The sequence below is a fragment of the Chamaea fasciata genome, unplaced genomic scaffold (assembly GCF_029207755.1).
Source record: "Chamaea fasciata isolate MVZ Bird 193981 ecotype frontalis unplaced genomic scaffold, bChaFas1.0.hap1 SCAF_3, whole genome shotgun sequence".
In the NCBI taxonomy this organism is placed as follows: domain Eukaryota; kingdom Metazoa; phylum Chordata; class Aves; order Passeriformes; family Sylviidae; genus Chamaea; species Chamaea fasciata.
In genome coordinates, this window is record NW_027094088.1 from 64,984,625 (window position 1) to 65,001,608 (window position 16,984).

The 16,984-nt window shown below is 39.4% G+C and overlaps 1 protein-coding gene across 2 annotated transcripts in view; it reads right to left on the reverse strand.

Annotated features, from left to right (window-relative positions):
• SLC35F1 (solute carrier family 35 member F1) overlaps window positions 1–16,984 on the reverse strand; it is a 232,914-nt gene that overhangs the window by 31,490 nt on the left and 184,440 nt on the right. For both annotated transcript variants that reach the window (XM_066179341.1, XM_066179340.1), the window contains exon 4: window positions 4,704–4,863. In XM_066179341.1, coding sequence (XP_066035438.1) covers window positions 4,704–4,863 — 160 coding nt within the window. The remainder of the gene's footprint in view (window positions 1–4,703; window positions 4,864–16,984) is intronic.

Genomic DNA, 16,984 nt, shown 5'->3' on the forward strand with positions numbered 1-16,984 from the left:
CATTTTGTTATCTAAAACTGCTTGAAATCTTTTAATGTCTTGGAAGATTTTATTATTGGGTGTTGGGGAGAGCTGCAGTGACATTTGATCAAGATCAAGTTCCAGCTTGAAAACTGAGGCCCTAGCTTTGCAAACTGGTGCATGCAATTCCCTCTGCACATATGGCTTGTTAAATTATTTCTACAAGAGCTACAGCTTCACAAAGCTGTCAGATATTGCGGCAGAACCATATTCTGAAAGGCTGGATATAATTTTTTTTCTTTGAAAAGTTTCAGCAGAAATGCTGAAGTACTGAACTGTATTTTTTTGAAAAGGAATCTCGTTTTCTTTTAAAATATCATGGTTTATTTTTTATGCCCCTGCCTTTTAAAATTTTATTTCAATTGATTGGTAAAATATACATTGCAGAAAATAAAAATGAAAACCAAACATTCTGATTGGTTCAAAATTATCTTTTAAACGTTTTTCTTTAAGGAGTTTTTTTAAGCCTTCAGTTATCATTCCAAACTGTAGTGCTGAAATTTCTATGGAGAAGAAATTTATGATATTAAAAATGGTCATAAGAGCACAGACCAAAGGTTCATCAATCCTATCTCCAACACTGGCTATAAGCACCAGAAAAGTATAAGTTGTTTAAGGACAACAGGAAAGTGTCAAATATTCCCAGTAACACTCTCTTAGTTTCCAACATTTTTTAGCTCAGATGAGATATGACTTCTGTGTATTTAGCAAATATTACTAGATTTTTTTTCACATACTCATCCATTCTTTCACTGAATTTCTGTTTTGAATGTTCCTTGATCAGCAACATGTTTATATTTGACCATTTATCTTTTTATAATTTCGTGGTTTTGTTGTTGTTGTTTAGTTTTTTTTTCTTCTTATTTTAGTCTTCTTTTGCAATCAGTAATGGAAGATGTTCTTAATTTAAAATAACCATCAGCACTTAACAAAACTTGTTCCTGATATATACCCCTAAATACATATATACCCCTATAATATATATATACCCCTAAATACCTATATATCCCTATAATATATATATACCCCTAAATACCCCTGATGCATTTCATATTTCACAGTGACTCCATTGATTCCTCACTGAGCTCACTTATTTGGTATTTATTGCCGCTACTCACTGACACTTCAGGGAAGTATTGCTGAAAAAGCTTTTGACCTTAGAGCTCCTGCTGGGACAAAAATACCATCCTTTTGCATCTGTGAAACAAAAGCAGCACAGAGGCTGAGCATTTTCGCACAGATGGGATGGCCTCAAGCATCACACCCTGATAGCTCTTCCCAAAGTGCTCTCATGTTGAGTGTGAGCCTCAGCCTTCAGGGCTTTCCCAGAAGAGGGAGCTGAGATCTGTTCAGAGCACCAGGCTCTGCTGACACTGGAACCTCCTCTGGTACTCAGCAGCACAGGGTGGCTGAGGAGAGCATAAACAAATAGGGAAGTACAGAAGAACTTTTATCAGCCAGTTCTTGGCAGATTAGGCATTTTATGAGAGAGAAGTTGCATCAGACCATCAAATTTAATAAACCTTGAGGGATTCTTCACCACTTCGTGTAAAATCTATATATTTCTGGCCTACTATTAAGAAGTACTTCATGCTTTTAACTTTTACACTGGATACCTCAAAATCATATTTGTCATCCCATAATTTTCTGATATATATTTAAAAATCACTCTGTATTGACCCTCTCCATATCACTGACGACTTCATAAACCTTTACAGTACGTGTCTCTTTCTTGCCTTTTCTGAGAGATGGAATAGTCTGGCTACAGTCTCTTCATCTGAATTCATTTCATGCCCTTGAACAGCTTTCTCACCTTTCCCCATAGCTTATACAGGCTTATTTTCTGATGACATCTTTTTGAGATGCAGTGACTAGAGTAATACATGGTACCCAAGGAGTTTGTGCATCAAAACTTTATATACTGGTGTAAAAATGTTGTAAAATATTTTTTTTTTGCTTTCTTTCTTAGCAATTACTATTCTGGTTGTCAAATGCCTTATCTTTGCTTCCTTGAGAGGCTAAGACTTTGAAACTTACCCCCAAGACTGACATATCCCTATATAGACTTATTTTCATGGATGTAATATCCACATGCATCTACTGGTTTCATTGCTAAGGAAACGTGTCAACTAACTAGAGGCGTTCTAAAGACTTTTAGGATAATAAACTTGTATTTGACCAATTTAATGGTGTAGGTCATTCTTCAGAAGACACACAAGGCATAGCCTGGCAAAACAAGCTTTACATTAATGATTGTTACCATATTTAATATTCTGTGGAGAAGTCATACAATCCCGAGTGAAGTTAGTGTTTTGGGAACTAGTTATAGCATTATAGTGTAACACAAATCTTTTAAATGTGAATTGTATTCTGACACAATTTATTTTCAGACTCCCAACAGGCCTCTTTGTAACTTTTTTGCCCTAGCCCCTGCCATTAAGAGGTGTTTCTCTTTGCTTTTGATTGTAGCTACTGATGAACATGATACCTAAAAATCCCTCTCAATGTGTCCCATTTTAAATTGAGCACTGATACATGTATTACCAGGACTGATGTGACTGGTTTTCAGAGACGGTTGTAAGTTAAAGCTACAAAGTGCTTTGAAAAACCTGGATGGAACACCTAGATCTGTGTGGCTTAGATCCCTGTGTATGGCAGTAGCAGAAGTATGAAAGTAAGTCAAGGGTATTGGTTCAAAATAACATTATTTTCATGTATACTTGACATGCAAGATGATAGAGCTCTAAATACTTAATAGTAATTGTTTTCTCATTGAGTAATGTGCAAAACATCAGTAAGGATACAATTGAAAATTGAAAGCATGTGTGCACGTCGTACCTAATTCCTGCAGATAGTTTGGGAAATACCTATTAATCTCTCAGTGACACATTTTAAATTCATGTTCCCTTACTGTAAGACTTGGCAGGCTAAATTGTCTCATGCTGTGGGTACCTAGCAGAACCTTATGGCTCTTCTGATACAGTAAGAAGTGTGGTCAACAGGGGCACACAGGCATCAATAGTTCTTGCCCCCTAAAATATAAGAAAAACAGACACATTTACTGAGGATGAACAAAGCATCATTGCTTTTGGTGTCTTCCTTACTTTAGTTTGTCCAGTCCTAGGAAACATCCTATAAATGGTGTACAACCTCTTAATGAAGAGTTTCAAAAATTATGTTCATTTTTTCCTGCCATTAATTTTTTTTTATTTGTACATTTTAATGTATAGCTTTAGCCTTTCAAAGAAATTAAACTAGGTGATCTATTTTACTCTGTGAAAGACAGCATCATTATGCCACTAAAACAAGTATAAAAGCTGCAGTCTCTGCATAGCAATGGACACAGTTTTTCATGTGTAGGTCCAAATTAAAAGGCAATAATGCATGTTAACAGATTTTTCTGGACAAATTTACCTAACAGCTATACGCATGATTTAATAATGAACATGGCAAATAACATCTAATTACTGCAGTTGGATGGCAAAGTGTCAGTGTTCTATAATCTGTTCCTTGTCTGCTTCCACTGCCCCACAAGATCCTGCTGATCCACAGCTCACCTGTTCAAGCATGATACTCTCCAGACTGCTGGGACACAGGATGTTTCTTCTGGAACCCTGGCTTGAAATTTCAATCCCTCTGAAATCAGCCATTCCCAATACAGCTTTAGATGGCTGATTACACAGTACAGAGTATATTATTTCTTTTTAGCTGGGACAAGGCTACTTCTGGAGGAGAGGAGCAACTAAAAGTCTCCTTTCAGGATTAAGGATAGAGATAAAAGGGGGCAGGGAGATGTGGTGAGCACTGTCACAAACTCCATTGTTTTACTTAGTAGCATTCTGGCAAATGCAATTTTTACAGCAGTTGCATTTGTATTCAGAAAGCTGAGTCAAGAATTTTAAATCCCAGTGTATTATGCTCTGCTCACAATTCAGTGCTTTTAATTAAGAATGAAAACTGTGCCTAATTGACAATCTTTGAAAAGAATTTCCAGCCTTCCCACATCATTTGGCTTGGCACTAGAAAAATCAATGTGACAGGGGAAGTTGATCAATGAAATCTAACTCTGTCTAGTCCGCATTAACAGATACACACACATTATTCATATGATGCCACGCTTAAAAAAGAACATTTTACATGCAAGGAGGTTCTTTTCAAAAATGTTACAGTCAAGTCCCAAAGCTTTAGTACGAGACTGTGTGCAAAACCCAGCTGGGAGTATATAGGTTCGGTGTCTATTAGCACCTACCAAGTGGCCCCACCTCTGCAGAAAAAGAGGCAAAGTTGAGGAGAAGTAGAAGCACACAGTGGATGTGAGAGGTGCTTATGACTCAGAAATATAACCAATTTGGAAAGGAAGCTACTGAGGCTTGTAGTCAAATAGCTAAGCCAAAAGAGAACAAAACTACAAATATTTAGCTTGTCCCCCCAGCTTGCAGAGGGCAACCTGTGTTGTTAGACACAGGGCCCAAGAAACCTCTTTGCAGCAATGCTGCCTTGAAAGTGTTGACCCCTTTCTGTGCTTCTGACAAAGAAAACTCTCAATGGTGCAGTACTTCGGATCCATGGAGGTACAGAGTTTCTTGCCAAATTACCCCCTTTTTTGGCCCCAGTCTGACACACACTGGTCAACGACTTCTCTGAACAGAACTTGGCCATACAGCCCATTTATCCTTACTTACCTGCTCCTTGCTGTCTCCCAACAAGGACATCTGCTCCTGCCATGCAGCCCATGCCCAGAATGCAGACCACAATCCCAATGAAATGTACTGCCTTGTATCGTACCAGTAAGAAGAACCAGGAGAGGAGTATCACCACTGGGATGACAAAACAGTCTAGGAGCTGTCAAAAAAGAGAACAAAAATCAAGAACATATCAAACTGCAAATACTTTGCCCTAAACACTACGACAGATTTCAGCAGAGGGAAGCTGGATTATTTAGTTTGTGAGAGCACTTTCTACCAAGAGGAAGTGAATTCAAGTGGCTCTTCACACATCAGACACAGGGCAAGACTGTCCATGACAATTCCACGAATTCAGGAGAGCTGTTGCTCTACAGTAACACTCAAACACGCAGCTTGGATTACATTTGGATTACAGCTGCATATTTCAAAGCCATGGGAAGAAAACCTGGGCCAAAAGAGAGTCACACCACTCCATCTGGTCCTCACCTCTGGTGATTAATAGACAAGGACTGAAGGTAGTTTTCCTGCAGTCTAGACATATGCTTTAATTCAGTCATTTCAGGTCGAGATATTAGGAATGTTCATGACACACAACTTGACTATATTTATTAAATCTGTTTATATAATTCAGGGATTTTCTGTATGTAGAATGCTTTTGAAAAGTTTGGTTCCTGCGGTGACTGTTATCTCTGTGAAAATAGAGTCCCATATGCCTTTGAAGGAAGAAAAAAACCCAAACCCCCATCTTGTGTGCAGTGCAAGAAACTCAGTCTTCTTGCCAATACACCCTCGGAAAGAGCTTTCTCAAAGAAATATTATGAAACACAATTTTTAATTGTTTAAGTTTTTTTCAGAGACATCAAGCAATAGGCCCAGAGAAGATGTGATAAAAAAAGAAATTCACCAATTGTCTGTGAGAGGACCTTCAGATTTACAAATTAAAATATATTTTAGAAACTAAACTAACTGCATGTCACCAGGAAACAAAAATCCTGTGTACCAAACACCCAAAGAAACTAGACTTTAATCCAACTTTCTAAAAGGATACAAGTACTGAAGAGTTGCAATTCTGTGGACTAATGATGCCGAGTAAACAATTGTGCAGGATACACTACTGTTCAATGCCAATTGATACAGCATGCACCAAAGCCAGGTGACAAATATCTTACTCCTAATGAAAATGTCTGGAACAACTAAAGAAGGAGAACCATCAACCATGTCCATAGTTCTGGAAAAAACACTACAGGTTATTACCTTTATTTTTGATGATGTTGTTTGATTTTTCTTCCTTTTGAAACCCATCACATGTTACTTGCTTTCTCGATGTGAATTAGCACTAAGGACACTGTTTTCAAATAAAGGTCAAACCCCTTTTAACTTCTTTGTCCATCCATGCGTTATTTGAAGAAAGAAAGGTTTTTGGATTATTCCAAGAATTTTACTGCTTAGAAAACTAGTTCTTGCATGCGAAATACATACATAATAAACATTATATTTGTGGGATCAGCAAAAATATAAACCCCAGTTTTTAGACTGAGAATAATTTCTCTGAAATTTCCTTTGAAAAACAGAAGTGTGCAGTGAAAACCCATCCATTTCAAAGATTTCCCAGACAGTGAGAGGCAAAAGGCTTCAGAGGAAAACCAGTTTATCAGTGGGACCATGCTGCTCTTGGCAGGCTTAAACAGTCCCAAAGAGCTGCAGGACAGATGAGGGAAATTACAAACGGGAACGGTCGATGCTAAAAGCAAGTTCTGCTTTTAAAGTGAGAGCTAATCATCTAAAAGTCATGGTCAGGACTCTTTACAGTGAAAACTTCCTCCAGCAGTCCTCTAAACTCCATCCTCCACTGATAGAACACAAAATGGGATAAGGTCTGAAAGAACAAGCTTCTTTGCCTGCACAAGGCCTCTGCTCTGCCCCTGCTGAGCCCGCAGCACCCCCAGCACGTACCCAGCTCACACTCAGCAGCTGGGCTGGGCAAAGAAACACACATGCAACACACCACATCCACAGGAACAACTCCAGGGGCCGTGCTGCTGGGAGCAGCCATCTCCTGAGGCAGGGAGGGCTGATGGCAGGAGTACCGAGCACTAAATCCCGGGCATCTGAGGGAAGGGCACCCTTCGGTGTAACCCATGGGATGTGGGCACAGCTCAACAGCTCCTGTCTCGCTCCACACTCACTCATCATGCCTGCACTTGCTGGATGTCGGTCCTTCAGCAGCTGCTCTGGTACACACTACACCCACCACCCCTGCTGAAGGTGGTACCAAACAGCAAGGAGGCAGGCACCTCTCACCCTTCAGCTATCCCTGAAGGTGTGAATGTCTCTATCACATTGCCTCCCAGTGCAGCATTGAACAGGTGAATTTATTTTACTGTTTTATCTCACCACAGTTTTCCATCACTTAGTGTGTGGCTACAAAGAAGATGGAGGCTCTTTCTTTAACAGAAATCATATGGACAATCATAGAATCATAAAATTATAGAAGGATCTAGATTGGAAGGGACCTTGAAAATCAGCCAGTTCCAAGCCCCCTTGCATGGGCAGAAACAGCTTCCACTAGACCAGGTTGTTCAAAGCTGCATCCAACCTGGAACATTTCCAGGGATGAAGCATCCACAGCTTCTCTGGGCAACCTGTTCCAGTGCCCCACCACCCTCACAGGGAAGAACTTCTTCCTGGTCTACCTAATCTAATCCTGCACTCCTCCAGTTTAAAGCCCCTATCCCTTGGCCTGTCACTACATGCCCTTATAAAAAGTCCCTCTCCAGTTCTCCTGTAGACCTCCTCTTTAGGCACTGAAATGCTGCTACAAGGTCAACCCAGAGTTTTCTCTTCTCTGCTTTGAACAATCCCAATTTTCTCAGCCTTTCTGCAGAGAAGACATGTTTCATCCCTCTAATCATCTTTGTGGCTGCCTCTGGACTTGCTTCAACAATCCTATGGACTTCCAGTGATGGGAGCCCCAGAGCTGGATGCAATATTTCAGGTAGTGTCTCATCAGAGTGGAGCAGAGGGAAGACATGGGGCAAGGAACACAAGTTACACTGGGAAAGGTTTCATCTCAATAAAGAATTTTTTTTTTACAGTGGGAACAAACTCCACAGAGACACGGTAGGGTCACCAGAGATTTTCAAGATGACTGGGTATGGTGCTAAATAATCTCATCTAGATTCCCCTTCCCACAAAAGGCTGGACCAGTTTGGAGGGTTCTCCCAAGCTGGGCTGTTCTATGAGTTTAAATTGTTTCATGAATTTAAAAATTGCTTCTACCTGCTGCATGTGTACTTCAACATGCAAATTCCCACTAACAGTCTTCTAGGGGAAAATTTTAAAAATTCCTCTCATTCCATAAATATTTAAACATTCCTATGCTTTCAAGTATGTGAATGGATATCTTTTAAGCAGTAACATGAAAGGATGTGTGAACAGAACTTTTCACAAATAAACAATGCTGGTAACAGCTAGAAAATGCTGCCTTGGGCTGGCAGTCCAAAGTCTAATTCACAAATTGTTATTTGGAATGCTGCAGCATCAACAGTTACAAACATGAAATGTATGTAATGTTCACTGACATTATATAGTTCTTAAAATGTGCTTAGTTTATACCTTTAATTAAACAATGAGGTAGACAGAAATAAATTAGGTTACTACAGTGTAAGCAATAAGATAACCTAGAAAATATTACCTAACTCTTTTTCAGTTACTGCTTTAAATTTCACTTCTCCAAGACTAAATTCACCCTGCCTTTTTTTTTTTTTTTTTTTTCTCAGATAAACCTGTCCAATAGAAGAAAAAAATGCACATGTAGTCCACAGACAAAAGATGTGAGATTGAGGATTGCCCCATCTACAACAGGGCTTTTTTATTGATGGGGGTTTCCGCCTTTTTCTCTTTCTTTATCTGTTATTAATTATTTCAGCTATTAAGAAAAAATATTATACCTAATTGTAATTTCTATGTATAAAGCTTTTACAGTAACAAAGACAAACGATGCTTAGCTGAATTTCATTTATAGTACATAAAGGTCAGTTGTTTATCAATATTTCTCAAATAAGTATCTCTGATATTTTCCTTCCTTTTAATTGTTTATTTAAAAAGGTACTAACTATACCCTGTCACTAAGGTAAATTAATGAGTGGCCTGATTTTAATCAACATTCCTGCTTACCACAGAAGTTATTATATCTCACTAACCTAGAGGAAAACCCGTTTCCTATGTTGCCATGGGGTGGTGCAGACCATGTTCTTTGACACTGCTGTGTTTGTCTGTGGCTTTCTTCAGTCACAGCTCTGAATGGGGCTGCTTTAGAAGGCAGGATACAAAAATACGTAATCTATTGACATACTGTCCTATAGAAACTTATTTTTATTGTAAGAATGTTATTTTGTTGTAGAAATTGAAGATTATTATTTGACTCTAAAAGATACCACACTGCATCTAAGTCTGTTGATGAAACACAATGTTGAAATCTATTTCCTCTGATTACTTGTTTGTTAAATTATTATACTTGTGAATCGAAGACAAATACTCTCTTGCTAGCAGTAAAAATCCAGTCTCTGTTCTCACAAATTCAGCATGTCTCTGCATATCTACAGCAAGAATGTTCTGTTAAATCATTGGAAGGGTGAGCTGGCAAGCTTTAGAAGAAAGGTCTATAATACAGAGTGTGAACTGCTGATCTGCAGTGATATCAAAAAGAAAAAAGCTGGTCAGCAAACTCCCTATGGGAACAGCTGAGCTGAATCTTCCTTTTTAAACATTCATTGGATTTTTTTCCCCCCAGTTATAAACCCTTCTTTTTTCACATTAGGGGTTTCTCATTAGCGCTGCCCTCCAGCAAATCATGTGGAGAATCATCTGCACCCTCCACTTACCCTGCTCTCCAGAGCAGAGGGATCAGTAAAATCAGTGTCATACCCATCAAATATTGCATGGTCAAGTACACATGATGGCTACAGAATTTCAGCATGTGACGTGGAAATTTTAATACAACAGCAAGTGCTATATTCAGTAAGAGACATAGCTTCCGTCTTCCTTTTTTTTTTTTTTTTTTTTTTTTTTTCCCCCCCCCCCCCCAGAGGAAGAAAGGGTTTGATGCCTGTTGAAGGGCTTTTTCTCCAGTTTTCACGCCACCTTCACAGTATCACACACACTTGTTTCAACAAAAGCAGATGAGATGTGAACCCTCACAGAGCTGGATGCCAGCTGCCAGGGGAGCTGCCTTGCAATTATGCTGCCCTGCAACCAAAACCTTCTGCAGGAAAGGTGTAGATGCTTGGCAGCATCTCTGACAGGGTTATTTCAAGCAATTTGAATAAAAAAGGAGCACTGTTTTTATGTCTCATGTTTCTATTTGCTACCTCATCACAACTTCACTTTCTTGCATGGCTTTTATTTAATCACAAAATTAATGGGAAACCATTAACTTTTCATTCAGTCAAAATATACAGTACTTCAGGAATGGAGACTAGTGAAAGAATCAGTGATGTAATTTGTTTTAAAAAAATGAAAAAACGTGTATTTCCATGATGTGGAAAAAACAAAAGCCAGAAGACTGCTCCCAGTCTTCTCCACTTTGCCCACAAGATCTCCAGTTCTTTCCTTGGTGCTTCTAAGAACTGTTCCTATCAGTTTCTTTAATCTTTAATTCTTTAATCTGTTCTCAGTGTTTTCCTTTTCCCTGCGGACACAGAAACACACTTAAAACTTTAACTAATGAAACACCTTCCCCTCTACTTTGACTTGTATGTATCAAAACCTGAGATGAGGAATCTCACAGCTTCAGCTTTCTGTGCACATAGAAGGACTTTAGTGGCTTCTTGAAGTTAAGTTAAATGAAAGGTGGTGGTCACATCCAGCCCAGAATTCCTCTGCTCTAAACTCTACACAAGGTTCCTCTGCTCAAAACTCTCTACATGCTTTACTACAAACATGAATAATCACATCTTGACTCCTTTAAAAAAACCCCTCTTTATCTCTTCTCTGTACATGAACTCCAGCTGTGCTTATAGAGATCTGCTCAGATACCAGGAAAACAACAAACTGACCATAGAAATGGTCTTTCCTTTAACTGACTTCTTCCTCTGATTCTACATACCACTGTCAGAAAAAGATCATTGTAAGACAGTTCTGTCAGCAGTCATGTGTTTCTGCAGAATCATCTCCCACCCCCATTTTCTGTTTAGCTTCTCTCAAAGTTGACTGGACAAGAGCTGAGAAGGTCATTTTCCCAAGGTTACTCATTAGAAACTTCTCCATGTCACCACCTGCTTTACCTGTGTGGGGGATGAGATCCCAGCCTAAGCAAATTCATGGATCTCTCCTACAGGAAAACCTCTGCTTTTGCATGTCACCCGCCAGAATACGCAAAATGGGCACGGGAGGCCAAAATCTCTGCTCTTGTAATGGGCACAGCTCCACTGAATTTAATGAGATTTTGCATATTTATGTTAGCAAAAAGTTTGGCTCTAGGTGAATTTTGGCAGTAGAGACAGGTGCTCTGGATACTGAGAGCTCTGTTGACTTCAAGCCCACATACAGAGACCCTGGATACTGTAGGGCCTGGTTTGCACACCACAGATATGTAACAAGTTAAAAGGCAGAACAGTAACTCAAAGTCTGATAATAAATCAGATACAAGATAGCCTCTCACAATATAAATGTACAGTATGCAATACTTAGACAAAACGCTGATCTGCAAACTTTATTAACTTTATTATTAACATTTCCTCACTGCCCTGAAGCAGAACGGGAAATTATGGTTAATCTTACATTCATAGGACAGGAGGAGGAAGGGAAGAAGTGGAATTTATCTCTGCTTCTGGGATAATTCACATTAGCAGCTACCAGACAAAGTGGATCAACAACTTCAACATTGCACATCATGCAATGCTCCCTGCCTCCCAGATTTGCTTCAAAACCATATCAAGTCTTCTGCCTCCATGTACTTTGAGTCCACAGGGACCAAGAACAAAGTAAAGTCTATTGCCATCCAGCTCTCCTATAATAAGCACTTACTGCTGACTCCTTTCCTTTTCTGGTGGTGGTTGTTGAGATATGAAAACTGCCAGAGGTAATTGGAAGTGTGATGTACTGCTGAGCCTCACAGTGATCTAAGAGCAGTTGAGAACATCAGCAACATAGCTTTATAGCCTGTCTCCTGGTGTCTATAAATCCCAGCTTTTACTACCTTTGTTTTCATCATGCCAATCAAAAGCTTGATTGCCCAAGGAATAAATTACCAGATAAATCGCTATTTGGAAACATCTCTCTCTCCTTGACAATGCCTCTCTTCTTGTGACATTGTATGTATACTCTGCAGTACTATTATGGACGGTGTTGCAGAAATAATCCAGATTTCTGTGTGATGTCATACCATAGGAAAAGGATAACCTCTAGAAAGTGCAACATGAGTGTAGTATGGAGATGGATACAACAATGTATTGGAGCAAGGAGTGTTAATTAATTTGTGGAGAAGGGTGTGGGTAGTCTGCCTCATAACACAGCTTTATATGATGAGAAAGCATGTACTCGCAGAAAAGATTACAATTGATAGTATATAACAGGCCTAGTGGAAGACATTATGGATTTGGGAGGATGTATGTGTGTGGTACACTATAAATGAAATACAGGCAAGTTGAAGTTAAAACATAGTTTCAAGGAAATTTAATATCTAGATCTAAATAACTGCAATAACTTCAGAATCTTATAATTCCCTCTGGGAAAGCAATTTCATCTGCTGTGTAAAATTGTCTCTAACAGTACTTAAAACATCCTTCTTGAATAGTTATTAAACCTTTCACAGGCCTACACCAGGGTTGTTTTAAAACCCATTAGGATAAATATGACATGCATTACCACAGGCAGTCCTGAAAGTTAAGTACATAGCTTTTGAAACAAGTCCATGGGACCAGGTGCTAGTGTACAAGGGAGTGCTCAGTGTATGTTCTGTATCTGGTACAGCTGACATGCAAGAAGGCTGCAAAACAAACTGCAAGCCAGAGTAGCACAACAAACACAAATTAAAGATCTTTTCACAAGTTGGGGCCATCTGAGAATCAACACACATATGTCTGATAAGATTAAGTGTAACTGATTTCCAGTAGTTCTCGAAATAGGTGGGTTTAGATATCAAATTGATCCACTTAGAAACTCCTGTGCCTTTTAACGTATGTATACCCAGTTTTTTAAGAGTATCCTTTAGGGAACAGTTTTCATGTACTAACCTGAGAATTTTCATGGCCATAGGAAGCTTCCATCCATTGCCATCCCCTCAGTTGAGATGGAGTTAAGTCAAGTCCTTTCTGTGGGTCACTGCTTTAAAAGCTATGACTTCATGAAAAAGGTGGCTCCACACTTACATTTTGGAAAGTACTCCAGGTTTTCCACAAGTGCTTGAGGTGTGCTAAGGTCATATCCAACAAATTGAATTCCTTGGGGTACTTTGATGTAGAAATACTTAGCTTTCAAGTTTTTTTTTTTAATGGAGTGAGGTATTTAGGCATCTATCTGCATCCATACAGAATCACTCTGAGCATGCAAAGAACCAGAGCTTAAAGTTACCAAAGAAGAAGCAACCTGATAGGTTCAAACACGTTTTCATGCCCCAAGGTCGTGGTCTGTGCAGCAAGGGAGGGGATAATAAATGTCCTCAACATTTTAGATTTGTAGACAATTAGATGTGAGTTTCTTGCATTGTTCTATTGAACCAAATTGTCTTTGGATTGCACTGCTGGTACCTAAAAGGGGCAAGCTGGATTTTATCATTAGCAAATGACCTACACCTTGATGACTGAAATATAAATAGTGCATTGATTTTCAATTTAAATTCTATGTCACCTAATTTGCAAGGGAGGTATTTTAGTTGTTTGTTGAGGTTTTTTTAAAGAAGAAAATTATGTGTTTCTAGCTTCACAGTACTTTGCTTTCATCTTATGATGAAACTGACTGCCACATTCTCAGATAGTAATTATAGAGTACATGAGGATTTAAAATAACCAGAAGCATGTCCAAAAGTAAAGGTTAGGTTCCACATTCATTTTTGATTTGTGCCTACGTGTTCTCATTCACTGTGATTCTGAAGGCATCTGAAGAAAGATATGTAGGAAGGTTTATTAGAAAATTCTGTTTTCCCAGATCAAAGCCAAAAGAGAATTTTAAAATATAGGAAAATTTGGGTGTGAAACACTGAGTAAAAGTAGGACACCATTTTCAGTTCTTTTGTGGAACCACGAAATAATACCAAATATTAAAAAACAAAAGCATGGAGTACAAACTAGAAACTCTGACAGTCACAAGAGTTTAAAGCTACTTGGCAAACAAAGCTGTTGAATGCTATGAGTCTTTTGGTGAAGCTGAAATCAAACCATTTGCAATAAAGGTGTATTATTACTGTTAAGCTTTAGCTTTCTGCTTGGACCAGTGTAATGGTTTTGGCCTAAATGCACTACAAGCACTGTACACTTGCATGTTAGTTTTGCATGATGGAACAGAGATGTCATGTGGAAAAAAGGATATGCTGTAAAACTTATTTCCTACTGAAGTGGTCCATGTATCACCACTATAAAAATACTGCAGAACTTCTTGCTTACTCAAGTGACACTTTCAAAAACTCTTACATTTTCTCCATCAAAATAGCCTTGATGTACAGCCTCTTGAGTATAAAATCCCCCAAAACTGACTTGAAGGGGTCAATTCTCAGCCCAACATATACACAGGCATAGCTGCCACAGCCTTCAGTCAAAGCCATGCTGATTTGTGGCAGGTAGCAATAGCATCTTGGGTCTCGGTTCTGAAAGGATTTGAACACTTTTTGCTACATGCCAGCAAGCATTTATGGTCTCACAGGCAGAGCTCCTGCAGGATCGGGTCTTTCAGGACAAAGAGTTCCTTTCTCTTGAGAATTCTGTTTGCTTCTTCAAAAACCAGATTCTAGGAAAAACTTTCTTTTCGTCATGTTCTATTTTCCACTTTTTCAGTCTTCATTTCATACCATGACACACTTAGACCATTGCTGAATTATTCCCGGAGCTGCTTCTGTTTCATCTTTAAATGAAATAGGGTATTTGGCTACATTTCAGAAAATGTGTCACTTGATTCAACATCTTAATGCATTACCTCATACTTGTCCCATTCTCATCGTCTCTTTGGGCTTGTCACTTAGAAGCTCATTCATATTAGGGCATGAAATGAATTTAAAATGCAGTAGGTATTCCTAGTCACTCCGCATGTATCTCAGCAAACAAGGACAACTATGGAAAAAGGTGACCGTGCATTCACTCCATGGCTGGAAAAAAGCTTGACAGTATTTGAGTTCCTACCTGTTTCTTCTTTCAAGCTACAAGGGAAAAAAAACCTGAACTCTGCTGTAACTCTGATGTGGAAGAGGTCTAAAAATGGACATGACACTGTCAGTGCCCTCTGACAATTCTTCTAATCCACCTCTCCTCTCTCTCTCTCTCTCAGTTTAAAAGGAGAACAAGGATGATTTCAGCTAACAAATTCCCTGTCGAGGCACAGGCAATGCCCTTGAACTCTCCTGTCTGCTTCCCTGTCAAACTGTGACTTTTGATCTCGTGAAACAATACACTAAAGGCCATGCTCATTGCATTGCTGGCTTGAGGATCTGCATCTCCTGGGTGTTCACAGGTCTGGCCAGATGAACCTTTGATACTTGTTGGTGCTTGTTGGTGGCTTTGGGAGATGGGATTTAATGACCCTAATCATCCTGCTCAGTCCACTATTTATACTTGCTGTGAGTGAATCACATGAAAGAAGCAATTCAGTTTGCTTTTCTCTTAGAGGCTTTTAGTGGCTGTAAAATCAGAGAATATGAGGTTCATGCGGATTTAAGCTTTATTCTATACTAAGTAATCAGATTTAGAAAAGTGTTAAAAACAATATTACATTGTCTGGGCATGATTGAAAGAATCCTCAAACTCAGATTCTGATGCTAGAGGCACTTGTGAATATTTAGCATAAACCTCACATTCAAATTCCTTGAATTGGTAGTTTTCTTCTATTTTAACTTCTTATTCAGCTAAAGAAGCTCAGGATTTTCCAATGCTGCTTTTCCGCTATGGAAGAAATATACTCTTAATCAGCTTTGATCCTGCAAAACATTAACTGATGCTCCTTTATTTTATTAGCTCTAATGCAAACTTCAGGCAAGTAAGATGTAAAATACATTGAACATTACCTAGTGTTGCTCAGCTATTTAAAAATAATGTAAAGAGGCACTAGGCTTGTTTTAGAACAAGTAGCAGTGAAGTATTCAATGATTTCCCAAGACAGACAATTGTAGTATCTTAAAAATGTTTCTATTATTCACTTTTCCACTTAAATTGGAAGAAGCCTGATTCTTCTGTCTTTTTATATATAAAATATCCAGGTTGTACCACTGAAGAAATCGGTACCCTAGCTTTTGTACACCGCACATATAATATTTTAGCAGGGACTACACTTTTTGATAGCTGCAGTTAAGCTGTTACATAACACATCTGACAGCTTCCATTAAGTTGGACTTCTTCATAAAAACTGCATTCATTTTACTTAATGACAACTTTTTCACTCTGATCTAATTATGGGATCCTAAACATCCTCTCTTTGCCAAGGCTGTGACAGCAGTGTGGGTTACAGGGGTGGCTTCTGTAAGAAGCAGCTAGAAGTTGACAGAGCCAATGCCAGTTGTCTCCAAGATGGACACTCTGCTGGCCAAGGCCGAGCCCATCCATGACAGTGGTAGCACCTCTGGGATAACACAGTTCAGCAGGGAGAACAAAAGCAACCCTGTGCAACAGAGACGACAGCCAGACAGAGGAGTGAGAACATGTGAGAGCAGCTACTCTGCAGACACCAGGAGCAGTGCAGAAGGAAAGGGAGGAGGTGCTTCATGTGCCAGAGTAGAGATTCCCCAGCAGTCCATGGTGCAGACCATGGTGAAACAGAATGTCCCTCTGCAGCGCATGGAGGTTCACAGTGGAGCAGAGATACACTTGCAGGCTGTGCAAACCCCATGCTGGAGCAGGTCACTGCCCAAAGGAGGCTGTGATCCCACGGAAACCCTGTGTTGGAGGAGGCTCCTGGCAGGACCTGTGGACCCATGGAAAAAGAATCCCATGCTGGAGTAGGTTTGCTGGCAGGACTTGTGACCTCAGAGGGGACCCATTCTGAAGCTGCCTGTTCCTGAAGGGCTGTACCCTGTGAAGGGGACCCATGCTGGAACAGTTTGAGAAGAACAGCAGCCCACAGAAAGGACTTACATTGGAGAA